The 23,277-nt window shown below is 35.1% G+C and overlaps 1 protein-coding gene across 1 annotated transcript in view; it reads right to left on the reverse strand.

Annotated features, from left to right (window-relative positions):
• The window catches only part of LOC107666886 (dedicator of cytokinesis protein 1-like), a 262,036-nt gene that overhangs the window by 159,811 nt on the left and 78,948 nt on the right, over positions 1–23,277 (reverse strand). The window contains exons 15-23 of the mRNA XM_016458403.1: positions 21,416–21,519; positions 20,739–20,919; positions 15,221–15,318; positions 10,335–10,424; positions 9,652–9,752; positions 9,442–9,570; positions 6,762–6,870; positions 2,476–2,546; positions 1,042–1,049 (exon numbers count right to left, since the gene is read on the reverse strand). Coding sequence (XP_016313889.1) covers positions 1,042–1,049; positions 2,476–2,546; positions 6,762–6,870; positions 9,442–9,570; positions 9,652–9,752; positions 10,335–10,424; positions 15,221–15,318; positions 20,739–20,919; positions 21,416–21,519 — 891 coding nt within the window. The remainder of the gene's footprint in view (positions 1–1,041; positions 1,050–2,475; positions 2,547–6,761; positions 6,871–9,441; positions 9,571–9,651; positions 9,753–10,334; positions 10,425–15,220; positions 15,319–20,738; positions 20,920–21,415; positions 21,520–23,277) is intronic.

Consider the following 23,277-nt stretch of genomic DNA (forward strand, 5'->3'; position numbering starts at 1 on the left):
GAGAGAGAGAGAGAGAGAGAGAGAGAGAGAGAGAGAGGGTCAGCACTGCTTTTAACTGCACAACTAGAACTTAGTTAACACTAACAGGTGTGTGTGTGAGAGTGTTTGCGCATGCCTCTCTTCTCATCTCTACTTGCTGTAGAAGTGACAGCTCATTTCTAAAACATGCTAAGTGCTACACCTCTCTGTCCTCATCTCAACACACACACACTCGAGCCCAGGGCACAACAGGAGAGCAGCGGCTCTTTTTGTGGAAAGAACTGGCACTTGAAGAAAGCGGGATGAGAGCGGTCTGGCAGACAATGACAGAATTCAGAGATGGCCTCATTCAGCGTTTGTTTGGTCTGTGTGTGTGTGTGTGTGTGGAACCCGCGACCTCTCTGCTGGGCAAACACACTTCTGTCACAATGAACTCTGAGCAAACAGCACAATGATAACTCAGTGTGTGCTAACCAGGCCTCCAGTCATTTTTTTCTGTCCTCAACGATAGTCAAAAGTGCAAAACACATTTCCTGAAGCACCTGAACTGGCTCTTCCATCATTGGTCAGGCAAACAAAAGTCAGAATCTGTGGTTTTACTTTTTGGGAGAATCAACAGATACACCAGACTTCCTTACTTTTGTCTCTGCATATTAAACTGTGAAAAAAAAATAATAATAAAATAAAATAAAAAGAGATTATGTGATGCTTGCCATGTCTAACAGTGCCTTTTACCCATTACTGTAATCATAGGAATGTAAACAGGAAGGAAAGCAAACGGAAAGAGAAAGGTGAAGGAGGAAAGGAGGTGGAAAGCAAAGGGAAATGTAAAAGAAAAGCAAATGAAAAGAAAAAGTGAAAGAAACAGAAAATGAAAGGCGAGACAAAAGGAAAATGGGAAAAGGGAAAGAGGCCAGGTTTATTCTCTCAACCAGCTGTTAAATACACCATCAGCTACTGACCAACCCATATCAGCTGACCACTAGCTGTTCTTGGCTGTAACTAGTTTATATGCATGCACACAAGCATTCAACAGCTCTCAGTGTGAAACATCACTTATACAGCAACATCTGCAGCCAACACAACAAGAACACAAATTATTCAGGGAATCTAACAAGAATCCCGCTGTTACAAATGTCACGTCTAGGAAAATTGGTTTGGTGAGGAAAGGCCGTCGTCAGCTAAACTTCTGAGAAGCAGCAGGATTCATGCCATCATCTCTCACCGTGTGTGTGTGTGCAGTAAATGTAGCCATCACAAGAGCCGCCTAACTCCATTATAATGCCACTCAGGGAGGAACGCATTATCCAGACCAACAGACGGGATGGGCGAGTGACCGACCGCCGCATCACTTTGCGCTGATTGTGTGTTGAATCTAAACCGTATGAGAAAGACTCGAGCGGCAAAGCGACACGGTAACGGTAATGACACACGAAAAAAAGTCCATCAGGAAGAAAGATGTTAATGATGATCGGATCCAGTGTTTGAAACGTGTGTGAGGAGCATCAGACTGAAGAACTCCACTACTCAGACCTGATTTCATTAGCAGCCTCTCAGTCACTTAGATGGAGACAGACACAAGAGGAGAGACACGGGAGGAGATGAAAGGCATGAGGAGAGACAGACGAGAGAGAGAGACATGGGGAAAGAGAGACAGGGTGAGGATAACAATATTGGTTTTTGTTTGTGAGAGACACAGCATGTGGAAAACAGACAACAGACAGGATGAGGACAGAGAGAGAGACAAGGAGAGTGAGATGGGACAGGCAGGGAGACATGAGGAGAGAGAGACAGGATGAGCGGCAATATTGAGCAGAGCGATATTGTATAAGTAAAAAACTAAAAGTAAAATAAGGGTAATTCTAAGCCGATACAGTTACTAGCCAGATGACATTAAACCTTTCAACTAAAAAAAATTGAAATATATATATATATATATCTCTCATTAGTGCCTAATTTATTTATTTCAGAAATAATTTTTTTGTTTTAATATCATAAAGACATTCTGATATGTTTATAAAAAATACAAAAATAAAAATAAAAAATACAATACAATATAAAGTAAAAACTAAATACAATTAATAGCCGGGAGACACCCACATTTCAACTTAAAAGGTTGAGGCAAAATGGACAACAATATCATTTGATTGTTTGTGTTTATTAATTTATTTAAATGTATTTATTTCAGAAGTGAAATTTTGTGTTTAAAACTCATAGACATTCACTCATATGATTATAAAAATAAAAATAAAATACAATTCAAATAAAATAATGAAATGAAACCAAAATTAAAATAAACAAAATAAAATAAAAAGGTTTTCAATTTGTTGCTCATTCTTCAAATACACAACACTGCAAAACACTCACTTTTCTTTAAACTCATTATTTACTTTTGCCTGTGTGCAAACATGCAGTATTAAAACAGGCTACTAACAACAACAGTTAATAAAGGTCTTTATTCAAAAAAGATAAAGATAAAGATAAAGATAAACTCACCTGAGCTCCTTTGGATCAAAGACCAGTTTCAGATCATTGACGATAGTCGGGACGTATTTCAGTGCAGCACCCTAGAATTCACAAAAAATATATATTAGCATGATCAATGCTCTAAAAATCCTTTAAAACATGTTACATAAATGGAAAAAGAGGGGGAAAATCAGAGTTAGCCAGCATAAAAAAGCATTTTAGAGGATTGTGTTAATTTCTGCTGAATTGTGCTGTCCAAACTCTGTAAGGATGAACAATGAGGAATCGGAGTGACTTCACATTGTTTAAGAAACGACATGAAGGTGTCAAGAGCCTCATCTGATGATCATCGGAGACACTGGCTGCTGATATTTCTCATCAGTCCCTCTGCGCTCGGAGCTAATCCAGCTGTGCTGAATGGCCTGAGGAGCGAAAGATGAACCTCAAGATGGTCATAAAACACAAATACTAAAATACTCTCCAACACCCCGATCAATAAAGAGAGCACAGATGATCAATGAGCCATGAACACGCGTGTTTGACAAACTGACAAACGCTCATCTAGAAATCTGAGCTCTAACTTACTCTCAACCAACAAATGGTCCAAACAAGCAACTAACACTTATCATAATGCAATGCAATGATATAAATAAATAAATAAATAAATAAATAAATAGAGCACAACAAACAACAGAAATTGTTAATTGCCTGAAATATAAATAAATAAATGTCCAACTAAAGTTCATCTGAAAGTGAAATACATAGTCTGTAAAAAAAATAATACATTTTCAGTATGTAAAATAAAATGTCAAAAAAATGAATAAATGAAAACAAACATCTAAAGTTTAAGAATGTTAAATACAATGTCTAAATAATAAATAAATAAAACCAAACAAACAATTAATAATACATAAATACAAACAAACAAGTTTCAGAATGTGAAATACAGCCGGTTTAAAAAAAAAAATAGTTTCATACTGAAAAAAAAATGTCTGTAAAAATAAATTAATTAAAAAAAAATAATAAAGTTTCAGAATGTTAAATAAATAAATACATTTCCTCTATGAAACTAGTCAAATGTCCAGAATCTGTGAGAGTGACAGGTCAGTGTTGACACCTGTCAATCTAAAACACATCGATCACTATACAAGCAGATCTCAGCAGAATTTGATGCAGAATGGGAATGTCTACCGATCGGTTTCTCCAGTTGGTATAAATCTGTTTGGCTCTTCCAGTACTTACAAGGATGTTGATCTTGGTGACCTCACCTGATTTTCCAAGAACAATATTCAATCAAATTTTAGGGTTGGGGCTTCAACAACCTTCTGGTTTTTATGGGTAGTTTCTATTGTCTTTGATAGAGTTTGACAGGAATCTTGTTCCAGGATCAACAACAGCAAAACGTCGGGAAGCTTTAAAACCTTGTTTAAGTAAAAACTCAACTCACAGCTTCTTTGTAAAACAGGTTTACTGCTATTCAGCTGATAAATGTCTGATTTTATTCTAGTCACACCTGAAGATGTGCGAGTCCTGAGAGTTTACAGATCTGGATTTAAAGCGGCTCCTTGCGGCTTTTGATCCTCATCCTGGTGTCGAATTCTGACGTACTTTGAAATCATTTAAAAGAAAAAAGAAAGCATCTGAAAGCGGTGTGAACCAAGAGTCAACACAGGCAGTGATGGATGGGTTATGAAGTTTCCCATTTGATAAATATTCTCTTCCCAGCAGCCCACATAGCGTCTGATTTAACCTGAGAGTTCGCTGGGAAATGAGGTGTTGGAGTTCAAGTGTTTACTAAAAAAGGGAATATCTGAGGCCGTAACTTGCTTTTGATCTGATGTGTTTTGAAATTGTAACACACCAGTCAGGCCGAGAGTTTTACAGCAGTGACTTCACAGAAAGTTTGCCACTTTGCTGGAATACATCACACCGGCTGCCCACATTTTAGGATGCTGGAGCGTTTGGATCACAATTACACATTTTCAAAGGACCGCACAAGCAACGCAAGGAAACAAAAAGTTATGGCTAAGAACTGATAAGATGGATGATGATACTAATACCAAGACCCATATATGTATGTATGTATGTATGCATGTATGTATGTGTAGATAGATAGATAGATAGATAGATAGATAGATAGAAACAGGCCAGTGCTAATGTCACATCAATGGTGGATCCAATGTTGTTAAATTTAAATATGCTTCTTCGTTTCAACCAAATGCTGTCTGAAAACAGCTGTCATTTTCAATTTAGTTTGTTAACATTAGTGCTGAACAAATGACACACTTTAGCTTCATTTCCCCCTAAAACAACACAACAAAGCAGAAAAGAGAAAAACAAACCCGACATGTGCAGTAAAAACAGCCCAGCACAAGCTGAAACTGTCATACTGTTTAAATAGTAAGTGTGAGGGCATGTGAACACAATGTACTTCAAGCTGACGTGCCGTTTCACTCACGTCGTCTCTAGCTTTCCTGTTGCAACAAGGCCAGTGGAGAGAAAAGCGCATTCCTTCCCTTGACAGTGCATCTTAAAATCAATTTTTAATTTTCTGACAAAACCACTAAGATCTGAGCCAGCGGCAGACCTGCATCGCTCCAGGCCGGCTCACGACCCGTCCACAAGGCCTGATGCCGCTGAGCATGTGTGTGATGGAACAGAGGTGTGTTAATGCAAAAAAGGAGTGACAGGAAAGGTCAGTGACAAAAAATAAATAAATAACTGCACTAATGGAGGAGGAGCAGAGAAACAGATGGAAGGAGAGGAGGACAGATAGAGTACCTTGAGGAGAAGCTAAAAAGAGGGCGAAGCCAGAGCCACGGTGGACAGAAGAGGAGCTCAGGTGACGAAAGAGACACACAAACACACACTTCAACACATGAAAGACAGAAACATACATATTCATGTCCTACAGAAGAAACGTCCTGAGATACAGAGCCTCCAGATACACATTTTGCTGTCATCATTTTCTCTATTCTACGCAATGAAAGTGTACACTGTCCTTCAAAAATTTGGTTTCGGTTTAATTTTATAATGTTTTTCAAAGATGTCTCTTATGCTCATCAAGGCTGCATTTATCTGCTCAAAAATACAGTAGAAATAGTAAAATTGTGAAATATTATTATAATTTAAAATAACTGTTTTCTATTTTAATATATTTTAAAACATAATTTATTCCTGTCATGCAAAGCTGAATTTTCAACATCATTACTCCAGTCTTCAGTGTCACATGATCCTTCAGAAGAAACATTTCTGATTATTATCAATGTTGAAAACAGTTGTGCTGCTTCATATTTTTGCAGAAACCATGATACATTTATATTAGAATTGATGAACAGAACAGCATTTATTTGAAATATAATCTTTTGTAACATTATAAATGTTATGTCACTTTTGACCAATTTTAAGCGTCCCTGATGAATAAAAGCATTAATTTCTTCAAGCAATCAACCAATCTCACTGATCCAAAATTTTTAAATGGTAGTGTATTTTTAAAAAAGTGTCCTTGATGTGAGAAACAAACCAAAATTGTTTGCTCTCAAATCTCATTCATATTACATATTCAAATATACTGCATAAAGACATATGTCAGATAAATGAGTAATATTGAAGACCTAGTCACTAAATTTGCCAAAATTAGCCAGGTTAGTAGCATTAAATCTATGAAAGATCCTGAATTTTAAGACGCAAGAGTAAGTCAACAGACTATAGATTAACATTAAACAAATTATTAATGACAGCAACTGTATATTCCATTAGTTGTGTTCTGACTCTTTATTCATTTCAATGAAAGTCAGTATTATTTAATCAGTATTAACTATTCTTAGAGACATAGAAAGGTTACACATTTTATGGCCCTAAATGGCACATAAAAACTAAAACTATAGTATGATTTCTCTTAAGTAGAGTTTCTCTTGCTGTCTAAGTGGGCAGTTTTGAGCTTTGCAAAACTATGTCATGTTTGACAAATTATGCCAAATTTCATTGCTTGTCATATCTCATAACTGATTAAGAAGCAACAATTATGAACATATGGGTGTGCAAATGCATTCTGAGAGGGGCTTTCATAGCAATTAAATCAGATTTTTCCTCTCATAAAGCATCATACGACTTGAATATATCATACGGATGTCCTTTGTCGACCTTTGTTTTATGTAAAAGAGCAGCATGAACATTTTGAGAAACATCTCCTTTTGTGTTGCATGTGTGAAATGAAGTCACACCAGGAGCAGATGAGTAAAAGTTTTAGTTTTTCTAAACTTAATGCCCTATTAAACATCCAGCTCATCAGAAACCGGTTCCTAGAGCGTTCTCACCTTCACCCCGCCGGTCCCTTCAGCACTGCTGTTCATCATGCCATTAAACGAGGCAAAGAGATTCCTCAGGGACTCCATGAAATCACTCTCGCCTTTGTTCTCGTAGAGCCTGAATGAAAACACACAAACAGCAGATGATCAGGGGCTCGAGCGGCGAGAATCATTTCATCTAAATCATCAGAGAGGCAGCAGATCCATGACATCAAACTAGCTGGAGCCATATAAATCCACATCAAAAACAATATCTCAAACACCACATACACACACACTCCCACCTGTTCACTGGCACCTGTAAACTAGCTCCTGATTACAGGCTGATCAGATTGATGAATTGCTTCGTAATCTAGTTTGAAGGGCAGAGAGCTGACAGGCCGTCTCGGCGTCGCTCCAAAGAGCCACACAAACATCGGGAGGATTCCTGCACTCACACTTTCATTAAACGCTCACCGGCGGCCTTTGCTGATGAGATTAGCGCCAGCTGATTTTCTGTGCTCTGCTTACGGTGAGGGTCAGACATTCTCGACCTCATCCTGAGTGTCAACATTAGACCGGCCCTCCATCAACACACAAACACACGCTTAGCTAATGGCCCGTCAAAAATACCGAAATATTCTTCACGCTCCAGCTGACCAGTGCTTTATACCCATTAATTACTACAGTAAAGGGGAGATATGGTAGAATTGTATTATTTTTAATCAGTTTAAAAACAGTTGGGGTTAAATATGCCAAGGTCATATGTAACCCCAAAATCAAACGAAAAATAAGAAATTATATTTACCAAAAATCAGTCAATCAACCAATCAATCAATCAAAATAAATTAATAAATAAATTATAAGAAATGTTGAGGTCTTATTTAACCACAAAATCAAACAGAAAAATAAGAAATTATATTTTGCAAAAATAATTAAATAAAAATAAACAAACTGTCAAGAAATATTTAATAAATAAGAAAAATTGTATTTTGCATAAGTTACTCTTGGTCATATTTCACCACAAAATAAAAAAAAAGAGCAAAATAATTCATCATGGTAGTATGACATACATGTATACATACACACATACACATACACATTAAAAAACCACAACAAATTCCTCGTGTGTTTGCACACCTGGCGAATAAAGCTAATTCTGATTCTGATACACATACACATACACATATGAATGATTCTTTTTAATTTTTTTGGATGTTGGTTTAAAAGTCATCAGAATCATTTGAATGAGAATAATGCAATAGAAAGATCCTGAGCAGGGCTTCAGTAAACTTTGAAATTGATGAACATTTGATGAAACCGCGTATCAACAGTTTTCCTGTCTGACACTGATAGCTATTCAAACTTACGATAATTGTTATTTTTGGCCATATTTCTCATCATTTCCATTGCAGTCTGCATCCCTGTCTTGCTGATCTCTGACTCTGAGACGTGTGCGGTCAGGTCGGGCATGAGTTGGTGAACACCGGCAGCAGGTCGATTCTGTGAGCGAGCAGTGAAGTCAATCAGATCAGACTCTGCTCATTAGTGTCTCTCACAGCGCTCTGCGGTGTCAGGCGCTCTGAGCGTTCAGGTAGTTAAAGGACTGAGCCTGAGAGACAACATCATATACTTCACCTGCAGACAACAAGCTAATCACCAGTGCTGAACTTAATTTAGGCTGAGTCATTACTCAACGTGTCCTCTGTCTCCCTAAATCAGCACCGCTGCCCATTCCACTTCCTGTCCGCCTCAAACACATCCTCCATCCGTCAGGAAACAAGGGTACTTCGGTTTGATGAAGGTGTGGCATTTCAGATCTGCCCATTAAATCAACCTGTCACATCTCTTAGCCTTAACTGCAGCTTACTGGCTGGGAAACACATATTACGAAGGAGGAAAATAAATACGTTTTGGAGTATATGATGGATACGCCAACATTTATTATCCGTTATTATCTGTTTGCTTTTTGCCACTCATCACCTACAGCACAATACAAATATTAAAGCTGCGCAATTTGAAAAAAATTGCTTGTTTGCTGGGCTGCACAATTTGGCCAAAAAGTTTAGATCATATATCAATATGGATATAAAGTTACTAATATTGTTGGCTATAATACGAATATTGTTGGCTCTTTGACAAATTGCTGTGTTCCTCTTTTGTAAGTGAATGCATAAATGTAAATGTAAAGTAAATGTAAATGTAAATAATAATAATAATAATAATAATAATAAATAAAATAATGACTAAACAATTTCTAAATAACTAATTAAGTACTAAAATACTAAACAAAAAAATATAATTATTGTAATATTTCACTGTAAAATAAAAAATAATTTAAAAATAACAAACAACAACAACAAATTATTACTAATCACAAAAACCTATTATTTTTTTAGTTTTTTTTATTACTTAATATTCACACTAATCCATATCCCAATCCCAGTTCTATTTAGACTTTTTTTTTTTTTTTGCTAGCACCAATATAAATCACAACATTTTCATTTTTATATTTCTTAATGGCCATCAATGGATAATGGTGCTTCTAGCCCCCAAAGTTCCTACTGCCAAAGCAAGTCAACCTAACCTAACCTTCCCTGGTTCAGACTACAAGCACAACTCCACGGATTTAGGCATGATGTGCTTAAAGCTCAGATGTGAGATGAATAAAACAAAACATGAGAGATCTGAATGTGAAGGAAGAACATACTGGTTGAAGAGAACGCGGGATCTCACGATGAACTTGAAGATGTACTCCAAAGCCTTCAGAGCTTTCAGCAGCTGCTCCGTCAGCTTCTCCGCATTATCCACGTAGTTCTTCAGGACTTTTGTCAGCTTTCTGAAAACATATCCACACACAAGGTGTTACAAATCAAAACAAGGCACATACTAACACAGACACGCAGAATTTGCCACTCACGTGTAGGCGAGGGTGGCGCTGAAGTGCTTGCGGATGTAAGTCTCCAGAACAGGATTGAAATGATGGAACTTCCTGTCTGCGATCAGTCCGATTATGAAGACCTTTCAGAACCAGAAGAGACATTTATAAAAAAATTAAACATGCATATTAAAACTTTACTTTTTAATATTTTTTGAAAAATATTATTTCTACTTGTAATTATTATTGAGTAGAAGTACTGATATTCAGCACAAAACACACAATACTCATACTGAGCTGTTTAGATTACGCAAATACTGTATATCTCTGCCTAAAATAATCCTATTATTTAAAAATAAAATATTAAATACTGAGGCAAAATAACATTTGTATTAAACCATTATTATTAAATATTAAACAAGAAACAAATACAGTTCTTGTTTAAAACGGAATCCAATTAATGTTTAACAGAAGTGCTGATAACTTTTTTTTTTAAATACATGAAAACATTAATTGAACATGACACACATCAGACTCAGACTAAGCTGTTAAAATATGTACATTTACAGCTGCCTAAATTAATCATAATATTTTAAAATTAAATAAATGTAGGCAAAACTGGAAAGAAACATGGCTATTAATATTAGCAATTATACAACAGCCTATATATACACATTTTTTTAATTTGTGCAGATTTATTGAAGCACAGGCCATGAGAATCTTACCAGAGAATCAAACACAAGAGTATCAAAGGTCTCACTGTCCGAGTTCTCCATCATAATGTTGAAGAGGGCATCCAAAGTGTCCTGCAGAAACTAAACACACACATACACACACAGATTACAAGATGAAAGAGAAACACATACACACACACACAGCATAGTCTGATGGTCAGTGTAACGGGATGATTTTAAAAGCTCTGTGCTTTGCTTTGAATCATTTACTGAAAAGCGTAAATGTGCAAACAGATATGCTGTCAGCTTCATGGACTGTCAATCTAAAGCACCTGCTGTCCACTCTAATGTCTGCTGTCATTCGGTTGATGCTCAATGACAATCCACCAAGAACATCACAGCAGGAAGAGAATTACAGCCTATATGTGCCACAATTCAGACACAAGAGCAGCACTTTCATTCACTCGGCTCACTTTGATTTCACTGAATGTATCTCCCTTTTATCTATGTAATACCTATATTGGTTCTCAATGTCATACAGCATGCAAAAATGGCATGTTCTCAGGAATGTGTGTGTGTGTGTGTGTGTGTGTGTGTGTGTGTGTGTGCATTTTTTTTATAAATGGATTATAAATAGATTATGGTCCCTTCAAGTGGCAAGAATATTAAACTAATCATTCTCATTTAAAATGAGACTGAAAATAATAAGGTGACAAAGACACAAGATAACAAATGTAAAATAAATAAACACATAAAGACAAACAATTAAATAAAAAAATTAAAAGCTTTAATAAATAAAATTAATAAATAAAAAATTGAACAAATAAATAAACAAATAAATACACACTTAACTAAATAAAACCAATGAACAAAAACAAACAAATAAACATTTGGAACAAAGAAATAGATGTTCATTTTATTTATATATACACTAAAAAACATCACTAATACATGTGTAACCACGAAATGACAAATATTATCAATTTTCCCTGAGAAGAACATACTGTATATAACTAAGATCAAAGTGTATTATATTGCATTATGAAAACAAATGCATGACTCATGTTTCTGGAAAGTGTTGCCAAGGATCTTTTTTAAAGCACATTGCACTATAAACCCACTCACTCACACACTTTGAGGTTTATAAATAAGATTGTTCACACATTTGCTCCATTTCTTCACTTACAAATTCAGTGTGAAAACTCATTTAAAAGCTGTAATGCTCCACCTGAGGACGAGTGCAGGTGTTTGTGTTTGGCACATCTGCTGCATGGCCTTTGGTTATAGTCACTGCGAGGAGAGGAAGAATGTGCCCTTGAGGGGAAATAAATAAACGCTCACACTAACGGCATTCAAGCTGCCCCGTATAATCAGGACAGAACAGGTCGCAACAGATACGAAAGTCTAAGTCTATAACAGTCATCAATCTGTCTTCAGTCTGAGTGTTAAAGGTGCCTCGCACACATCAGGTGTACACGCATAACTCAGAAAGCAATCAAAAATAAAAAAAGTGCAAAAGATGGAGGTAGAGAGAACATTATTCTAATGAAAGGACAGAGATGATTCATGGTGGAGATGATTCTTCCTGAGAAGAGTAAGTTTGCTTCGGTCGTGCAAAGTTAATATTTATTAGGATATTTGTTCACTGAGCTGCAGGCAATGGAAATGTGAACTAATGCCAATTTAGAATTTAGCGATTCAGGTTCTGAACTTATGGTTGATGATTCTTCTTGATTCCGTTAATGATTCTTTAAGAATCTAATGAATATTTAAATATACTAAAAAGCAATACTGCTTTATGACAACATTTTATTATTTTCTAGAACTGCTTTAACTGATTCACACCAACAACTCACGAGTTCGAGAGTTTGAGTCTTGTTTTGAGTCTTGATTCATTTGAATCATAAGAATCATTTGTTCGTGAGTCACACTGTACAATGTGAACTTTATGTTATGTTCATTCTGGCATGAACGTTGAGGACATTGGAATATAAAGATGTTGTCGATTATTTCTATATTATTTCATGGCTTTCCTTCTCGCATTCAATTCAGACAAATCAGCTAAAATAAAAGTAAATGATTCAGTGGTGAAAAGAAGTCGTATAATTTGTATTGCATAACAAATGCTATCACTAATTATAACAAATGTTTCATAAATACATATTTACAAATTACAAATATTTATTTATCTTAATTAAATAAATAAATTAGTATACAGTATAAAAAAATAATTAAAAAACAATATACAGACTTTATTTCTTTTTCATTCATTCAACATATTTTAATTATATATGTATTTTATAAGCCTTATTTATTTTATATATTATTTTAAGTATTATTTCTATAGTATTATTAAATAATTTTGTCCCAAAGTCATGTCAAGTTCCTCCTCAGATGTTCTGATAGAAGGTTTCATCCTCCAAATGCCAGATAACAAATAAACCGGGAGTAAAAGCTTCTTTTAAAAGTTGCGGTGCCCTTGAATCATTCCGCAGATGTTTTCTCCAGTGTGTTTATAGTGAAGTGAGTGATCTGGAGCGGATTCCTGAAGAGACCCCTATCACAAGCCATTCTGCAGCATTATTACGACATTCACAGCTTTTATGCAGCACGTCTGCGCCGTCCGCAGAAATTCAATTCCAAACTTGGCAGTGGTAGGAAGGTGTTTTAGTACACAGAGTGAGGAAAGTACATAATCATGTTGAGTGGGACACCTGCAGGAAACATTAAGGGAAGTCTGTGTGTCTGTCGCTCTGGGTGGTGAGCGCCAAATTATTCACAGTGCGGTCTGGCCAAAAGACGCACTGCCATGTGACCATGTGTGTGTGTGTGTGTATGTGTGTGTGTGTGTGTGCGTGAGAGAAATATACATACTGTAATTGTAGGTAGTCCTGTGAGTGTGTATTCTGTTTGAATTAACAGCTTCCTTCAGGCCACCCAAAGACAAATTTCATGTTTAAACACACCTCAGATTTCAATAGTTTTTGTGTAAGAGGAAATTTTGCAATATATCTGTGGTTGTGCCTTGTCCCAAATTAAAACAACTACTTACACATACTGTAAAAAGATCACGGTTCCGATTCCACATACTGATTACAGTATTTATTACAACAAATTCAATCTAATAATCTGAACAACCAGTGACTGGGTTGATTTAAATCTCATAAATTTTGTATCGGGGCTCCTCCAATTAATTATTGTAAATAATTTGGAAATATTTTAAAATGGAACTTTTATTTTATGTTTCATATAAAAATTGGATTTTATATTTCATTTTATTTCCTTTTTATTTTACATTTTCTTTTATAAAAATTGGATGGATGGATGGATGGAAATAATTAAATAAAGATAATTAATTGATTAATTAATTAATGTACAATAGTATATTTATAAAAGTTACAAGTAAACTAATGTTAACCAACCCAACTGTATTGTACTAAGTTTTACCAAGTCAACTTGAAACGTTTGCAAGAGTTTTGCTACATACATCAAGAAAGTAAAGCGGTGAAGGTCTTCAGCAGCTATCTGAAACACCTGCCATATGGTTCTGCTTGGCTGTTTTAAATTTATGTGGCAGAGACATGACAGAAAGGCTGCAGGATCTGTTAGATAGGTGAGGGGACATTTACAGCACACATGTCTCTGCCTCCATCTTTCTCTCTTGGTGATGACAGCTCGAGTGTGTTTGCCTTCAAACACGGCCAGAGAAATCACTGCATGAGACACACCGCTTTCAGGAGTAAACTGGCATTCAAACACATGATCCATGAAGGAAAAGTAACGAAATCAACAGAGCTCGGCCTTATCTCAGAGGGGCTTTTAAATCGTATGCTGCATTATATTAGCCATGTGAATATAACGCTCAACAACAGACAGAACTCACTAGACATTCAATGACTGCGGTTCCAATTCAACTTACTGATTACAGTATTTACTAGAACAAAAATCACTCGATTCTGAATGTGTACTTTTAATTACATGAACAACCAGTAACTTGGTTATATATACAACCAGTTCATTGGTTACTCCAATTAATTTTATTTTCAATAATCTGACTTCCAGGCCTGGAAAACAATTGAAACATTTCCTGAACATTTCGATTTCAAACCTTAGCAAGCTTATTTTAAGTTAGATATGATGAAAGTAATTACTTGAGTTAACTAATTTAGTGAGAGAGATCATTTAAAGTGATAACTGAGACTGATTCTCGACACTTTCTGACCAATTAATGAAAAAAAGTCCGTATGAGTTATTTGTTCAAATCACACAACTTTTATTATTTTTTTTTTTTTTGTTATTATTTCATTTTATTTTATTTTATTTTAAGGCTGGAGAACACAATTTAATCATTTTCTGAATGTTTAAATTGCAACGCTTATTTTGAGTTAGATATAATAAAAGCTTATTTTGAACATTTCTATAATTTCACAGGCCTAACCATACACCGTACTGGAGCACTTACAGAAATGCAATTTCTAAAAATATCTCAGCATGTTTTGCTGTTGCCTTCCAAAAAATTTTGTTATTATTTCATTTTATTTTATTTTATTTTAAGCCTGGAGAACACAATTTAATCATTTTCTGAATGTTTAAATTGCAACGCTTATTTTGAGTTAGATATAATAAAAGCTTATTTTGAACATTTCTATAATTTCACAGGCCTAACCATACACCGTACTGGAGCACTTACAGAAATGCAATTTCTAAAAATATCTCAGCATGTTTTGCTGTTGCCTTCCAAAAAACCTAATAAGCAAAAAGCTTTTGAAGTGCATCAGAGAGTTCATTCACAATTTCGTATCATAAATCAAAGCGCAAGTCTCCACACCAACTTCAAACGTTTACATTAGCAGCATGAATGTCTGCATGAATCCAAACGGAGGTCTGAATGAAAGCTGCAAGTTTGTGTTTCTGTCCGTCAGAAGATTCACACGTACCTTGACCACCTCGCCTCCTTCCACTTTCATCAGGTGACAGAGGTTCTGCTGGAGCAAACTGGTGTTGGACCTCCACTTCAGCAGCCCCAGGAGATCAACTACAGGAGAGCAGAGAAAAACCGCATTAGCACATTCACCTCTCCATCCTGGACATGAAACATTCGTGTCTGAACCCTACAGAAAATGAGTGTGGTGAACTGAAGAGGAGAAGCACCATCATGGAGCTGGGAATCTGAAGGGTCTGGAGAGATTCTGGATGAAGGAATTGTCTCTGAATTATAATCATAATTATAATGTTACATATAAATATATAAATATATAAATAATATATAATAATAATAATAATAATATGAACAATAATAGCTTTTTATAAGTTTATAATTTAGATGTATTATGTATACACACACAATATTTATATTTAACATTATTTGTAGATTGTGCTGTAAATAATTTTAGATAGGAGACAATTTAGAGCTGTTAAACTGGCAAATGGAGGTTTCAAAAAGAATCGAATAAAAGGGTGCCATTAATTGTGACCAATGTGTATTAGAGAAAACATTTATGTCATAATGATATTTCCCCCCCATTTTAAATTCTTACTATCCAATGAAAGGCTTTTTTGACCTAAAAGATCAAAAGGATTAACAATGCAGATTAATTTTCACAGCCTTCTTTGATCATATTTACCAAGGGTGACGAATATTTAACATTATTTGTAGATTGTGCTGTAAATAATTTTAGATTTGAACAATCAATAGAATTACATAACCTTTATGCAAATCTACTAACATTTTTGAAATTATTTAAACGAATCAAAAAGAAACCATGCACTGAACTAACTTAATGTTATTTGGCCAAGACAAAATGTCCAGTCAACCAGTAGTACTCGCAAAATATACCCCAACACGTGATCAGGACCCTGACACTTACTGTTGCCTGATCAATTATGTGGTTAAACATTAATGAAACAAAAATAAAATGCCATGACTGACCAATCAAAATCAAGTATTCCAGAGAGCTGCATAATACATAACTAAGGCAGAGGATGTGATCAGAAGAAGAGCGAAGGCTGTGATTTCACTTCATCATATCACATCAGCAGGAAGTGTGGCTGTGTGGGAGAGACGATTCAGAGTTAAAGATCCCGACACTTACAAGCCCAGCCTGTGGGTTTAATAAAAACCACGTCAGAGAGACAGAAAGAGCTGTCAGGCAACGAGTGAGGAGAACGGCGCTGTCATTCTTTATTAAAAACGGCTCATCCCTTGGTCCTATTGGTCGAGAGGCGCTTGATCATCCGGGAAATGTGCTTCACAAAACAGGATGCAAAAATTAAATATCTAAACAAAACCTGAGTCATAAACAGCGCTCCTGCATGTCGCATCGATTTCTACCTGCGTTTCTGACACAGAAACCAGAAATAGTTGGTGTAGAGGAACAGCGGGGATCCACAGCTCAATATGCTAATGTTTGTGTGCGATAAAGAGCCTCTATTTTACTTTCACGACAGAAAACACACTGGCATTGATGGACAAGGTCTCGCAGCGGAAAAAAACGGCGTACACAATAAAAACCTGTGTTTATATGCTAATGCCTCAATCTGAGGAATCCTCAGCGACCTCATTACTGCAGCTGCTACCTGCCAAATGCTGATTTTTGACAAAGGTCTTCATTAAAGCAGCGTCTGAATTGCCCGTGGCTCAGGGTTCACGTAAAACCACATGCTAATAGTCACGCAGGTCACCTCTATAATCAATTCACAAGCACGGCCGGCCTCATAACATGTGATGTGAGGGGAATTAAGCTGTTGTCCGGCGGGGATAAAGATGGACTTTCAACCGCTCAGATCGCACACGCACACCGCACGGAGCGAGGCCTAACGATGCTTGACGCCACTTGAAATTAGAGCAGAAAACATCTTGGCATTCTGACGGCAATGAAGTGTTTGCGAGCTCCAGGTTGGAGTGTCTCAAAGTGTCTCTGAAGCACAAGCTGAGTTTAATGATATCGCACTTATTTCTCAACACTTATTAGAGACAGGAACAGAAGAGAGTCTGGGAATGGGACACGTCCTTGAAAAGGAGGATGTGACCAGATTTCTGAAATGAAAACCGGGCACATTTCCTAGTTCAGTGAATAAAATATCATTAAAATCTCACTTGTAATTAACAATGGATTAAAAAAAAAAGGATAATATTTTTATTTATTTTTTTAAGCTAAAGTTTTAGTAATTTTGTTGTGTTTTTGATATTTGTATTACTTTTATTTTTATTTATTTTTTTATTTTTTTATATATCTATAGTGTTTTATAATTTATTTCAGTTTATTTCAAGTAACCTTTTACAGTTTTCATTTTAGTTAACTATAATAACCCTGATGAGAACATAAGAAATAAACATTTGTTAAACAAATATTTTTTATATTTTCTATATGTCATGTTTTCATTTTCACAAACTGCAAATATATTGTATACATTAAGTACAACTTTTTAACTATTCAAATGTTAAAAAGGCAAATTAAATATCAAATTTTAGGCTCATCTTTGTCATAATTTTTCGTCCATGATGAGTTTGCATCCCTGAGTGTTTTTTTTTATTATTATTTAAATAAGTTTTTTAATTAAACATTTTATTCCAGCTAGTTTCCAAAGAATTTCTCATTTTCATTTAGTTTATTTTGTACTAAAATAACACTAAATATAATAAACCTAAAATATAACACTAACACTAAAACTGAAATAAATTAAAAACTACACAGACATACAAAAAAAAGGCACAAACAAAATTCCTAAACCTTTCACTAAAGTAAAAATGAAAATTAGCAACTGAACAATATAAATCTAAAAACAAAACCTCAAATATAATCAAAACTTTAATTTTAACTTTACTAAAAACTATAATAGTATCTCAATGATATCTGGTTTATTTACGAGATCTTTTGAAGGTGCTGTAAAATGGGGACTGTTCCAGTCGTACACAGGACATCAAAAAGCGTTCGTAATGAACACTGCACGTTCTCTTATTAATTTTTCACCCAGTGGTCCGTCTCGTCTTCAGACCTGCTCTGGTCTAAAGCACAAATGCTAACTACTAACCAAGGCTATTTTGTCTTCATCGTTGCAGTGGCAAGGCCAGCACGCTCTCTGATGTGACTTCATGCATCTCCATCTTAATTTCCGGTGGTGTGTCCAATTTCAACCCCCTGCCAAATTATTACCCCCCTCGTTGAAGTTGCTTCCTGATTGCATAATCCTAACTCCTCCCCCACACTGACTCCTAAACCTACCAATACTAGGAGGGTAATTATCTGGCGGGGGGTCAGAATTGGGCACAACACCGGCATCACTAACGCTCAGCTGCTCTGCATTCTGCTCGTGTGACCCTGACTGACTCACACAGACAGCAACCCTCTACAATGAGAGTAAATCACTCGCATACTGTAGGCAACTACATCTTCACTCTGGGTGACTAAATGATGTCTAACATTAGCCATTGGCTAATAAATTCTTAGATTTTACTCGCCAGTGTGAGAGTTGGAGGCTATGCAAAACTAATAACTGATTTCAAGTTTCCTGACACTCCCTCTGTCTGTCATTGGTTGGATAAACACGTAGCCCCGCCCCCAAACATATGCTAATGTTGTTGTATCAGGCGATCAGGATGCTCACAAATACACATTGTCATATGAACATCACAGAATTATTTTCTTTGCAATCAATTTAGTCTGCAGGCTCACGACTCAGATGCAATGCAATTTTGTTTGCTATGGCGCTGTGGACTAATCGATAAAAGAAACACTGGTTCATTTCTGTCTTTTATTTGTTATCATATATTTTCATTGTCCTATGCTTGGATGACTGTACATTCCCCCTGCGATCTACATCTGACTTTATGTTCCCGCAGTATTTGAAACCCTCTCCTCAGATCTACGACCGCAGGACTCTCCAGTCATGAAGCCGTCCACCGTACATACTCATGCCTGCCACTACACCATGACCAAAGGCTGATGGGTAAGCAGTTTCTGTGAGATTCATAGAGCAACACACACATGCTTAAAGAGGAGAGGAGGGGGTAAAGGAGAGATTGCGTCAGGACTTCGGTGGACTTCACTGCATCCTGTATGTGATCCGACTGTAATGTTCTTCCCGCATCTGCACTTCCTCACAGCTGCCAACCGGACACAACATCTCACACAAAACATACAGATGCCGTCAATCAAAACGGACTATTTACTTGCTTACTAGACATTTCTGATCGTTCAATCCCGATGCTTGTTATTCCAAATGAAAATACTGTTTTTGTCATTTTTATCAAAATGTGCTTACTTTGTTTACCAAAACTAAAACTACTAAGAACTACTAGTTTACTAAAGATAATAATTTGTCACTTGAAATGTTAACTGAAAAATTTTAAATTTAAACTTCTTTTTTTTCAGCAAGTTGCCAACACAACATTTCTCATTTTTAAGTAGTTGAACTTAAATCAAATGTAATTAAAAAAATCCTAAAAATAACAAATTCAATTTAATAAAAATTATACAGACAATAAAAAAAAGCCTTACTAGACATTCCTGGTCATACTATCCTGGTGTTTGTTATTCCAAATTTAAATATATTTTTTTGTAATCTTTATCAAAATGTTAAGAAAACAATTTAAAAATACTTGTTTACTAAAACTTAAACCATTTAAATATAAATAAATAAATAAAATGTATTAACTTGAAATAAAATAAATGTTAACTGATATAAAATCAAATAAAAAAATGTAACATTTTCTTCCAGCTAGTTATTTCAGCTAGTTGCCATTTGTCAAAACTGAAATAACAATCGATAAAAACTATACTAGCCATTTAAAAAAAATATATAAAAAATACTAGACGTTCCTGGTCGAACAATCCTTATGCTTGTTATTCCAACTGAAAATCTTTATAAAAATGTAAAACTACCAAAACTAAAACTCCTAAAACTACTAGTTTGCTAAAACTAAAACCATTAAAAAATTTCAAATTGTTACTTGAAATAAAATAAATGTTAAATGATTTTTTTTAATCAAATAGAAAAATAAACATTTTATTGAAGCTAGTTTAACATTTATGTTAACTTGATGAATTACATTTTTTAATTATTAAAATTAATTAAAACTACACAGACGTTAAAACTATTAAAACTAATAAAAATGAGAAAAACAAATTAAAATGAAAACAGGATGTATAAAAATAAAACCTAATTCAAATTATAATAGCATCTCAAAGATACTAAAATAACATTGGTTGACATTAGCAAGCTCTTACTTTTCAACTACTTCATACAGAAACTACTTTTCAAAATGTGATCAATTCTTGGATAAAGTGAAAAATCTAGTTTCAGTCTGAAATACGTCACATTACTGCAGGAAACTGGTTGCAAACACTGACTTGTCAGCCCTATTTATTCTTTTTGTGGCCACTTTTACTTACAGAAGAACAGAGGAACGAGAGGACATGATGGGATTGGGAAATGATGCAAGTGGACGTGTCTCACCGTTCTGCGTGAGTTTGGTGGAGCAAACAAGCGTCGAGATCTGAAACGAGTCTTTGCTGATGGAGAAGCTGCCGAGATTCTGCGTGTTCTTCCCGGACGACGGATTTCTTTCCTCCATCTCTGGTTTGGTGGAGGCCAAGCTCAGGTACATGGTGGAGTCCTCCAGTTTCTTGGCTTCGGCCTACAAATAGAGAAACACACATAGTGAGAACAACACCTGTTTGCATGAGACTGAAGGATGCATTCAGAGACTGACAGCTGTCAATCAGTGAACACATTCTTAATGCTTGTTAAAATTAAAATCGTCTTTAATGTTGCATTTTTAAATACATTTGATTTGACTTTTTCAGAGCCAGTTTTGCACAAGCAGTAAAACCAACATCAGATCAGTTATAAAGCGATGATTTGTACGAAGATGAATTTGCATTGCTCAAAAAGGACTTGACCAGGCAACGTTCTGCATTAATGAAGCTCTTTCATATGCAGATAAGAAAAGAATGAATACACGAACAAAGCTTAATTGCATAATGATTACATTGTGATGTGGGGTCATAGGTTAAATGGGACAAACAAGGACAAGCAGCATCAGTACACAACTCGCATATCTGTGTGTGCGTGTGTGTGTGTGTGTGTGTGTGTGTGTGCTTTGAGATCACTGGCAATTGTGTTGGTTTCACCTTATAGACGATGAGATCGTGTTCTCCATCTCTCAGCGTCGTGCCGTCGTACCTCATCAGCTTCACAAATGTCAGAGCAAAGTTCTTCTCTGATTTATCCTTGCCTGTAGAGAAGGGATATTGCATATTTATTATTCATAATTGTTAATAGTTGACCTCTTTATAATGTTCTTTTGTTCTTTCAATGCATTGAAAAGAGAGTCATGCCAATAAAATAACCAAAAACTGTTTTGAATCTGAACTGAACTAAGACTGGATATGAATCTGAACTGCAACTGAATCTAAAATTAATTGAGACCATGGAAGGAAGTGGAAGAGGACCGTTAAACAGCGAAGACTTTTATTTTTACTATTAAAATTATTTTAAATATCTAAATGTATGTAAGCCAAATATATTTATATATAATATTTTTCGTAAAATATTTTAATCTTTATATATTATCTACATTTCAAAGTAAACAACAGTATAAAAGTATATAATACATTTATACAGTATCTTTATTTTAATTAAACATTTAATTCTTTATAATTATATAATTATATATATATATTTAAATATCTAAATTAAGTCTATATTTTTATATATATATATATATATATATGCTATCTGTTAATTACATTATTTTAATTATTTATGGAATAATTTAATTATATATAAAATTTAATATGTAAAGTATATGCATGTATATTTTGATTATATTTATTTTTTTAAATGTATACATGTAATACAAAGTATATGAATTTATTTTATATATTTGATTTCAATTATTTTATTTTTATTTAATTATTTATAATTATACAATTACATATACATTTATTTATTTACATGAATGATTAATACTTAAAAAATTGTAAAATAATAATTCTAATAATATTAATTGAATCTGCTTACTTTGACTTTGTACTTTTACTCTTCTCATAACATCGACAGTTGTATCAAACACAATCACACTGGTCTCGATCAGAGCGTCTTGAACCAGCTGTGTCATATTTCAGTCAGACAGCAGCTCTGAGAGCCCGTGTGCTTCATCAAGATCTACAGCAGTGTCTGTCTGAATCTGACATAAAAAATACATCCCTGAGGAACTTCATCCCAACTGGGAATGTCAACACCAGCCTATGAAGTCCCACACAAACATCTAAATCTCTGAACTCAACGCTGCCAATGCAGCACCTGCTGACAGAGAGTCAGAGAGGTGGAGAGGTCAGGAGACGACCACCACCACCACCATCATCATCATCCTCATCACTGCGGTACCAGGACAAAGGGAACATGAGGGAAGCAGGTCCTTATACTGCAGAAAGATTCTGACGGAAGCAGGCAGATTCAATCAGGAGGAGTTGATGTTTACTGCTCTGTTTTTACATTCAGAATTAAATCCGTAAGAGAAAGACAGACAGGCAGACATGTGGAGTACGACAGTGATGAAGATCCCTACAACTGATTCTCCCTGACATCTGACTGCCTGTCAGCATCAAACAGAACAAGAAAAAGGATTTAAATGCCGGTGTAAGCTCAGACGCCCACAGAGATCCTTACAAACTGAACAGAACTTAATCTGAACTCAATGTCAGTGTTTCAAAACACAAATGAATATGGAAACCCCTTTGAACTGAACTAAATATGAACATAAAAGAACTGAATCTGAACTGATCTGAATCTGACCTGAACTGAATCTAAAACAAATACCAGCAAATACCAGCAAATAAAAAAATACAATTTATTTTTAATAGTATTTTATTTTATTTTAACCAATACTAATTATTTTAGGTATCCAAAAACCAATACACATAACTTACTTATTTAATATTCATTTTATTTATTTTTATTTTATTACTTTTTGGTCAATGTTTCAAAGCAT

The sequence above is a fragment of the Sinocyclocheilus anshuiensis genome, unplaced genomic scaffold (assembly GCF_001515605.1).
Source record: "Sinocyclocheilus anshuiensis isolate Anshui unplaced genomic scaffold, SAMN03320099.WGS_v1.1 scaffold1500, whole genome shotgun sequence".
NCBI lineage: Eukaryota > Metazoa > Chordata > Actinopteri > Cypriniformes > Cyprinidae > Sinocyclocheilus > Sinocyclocheilus anshuiensis.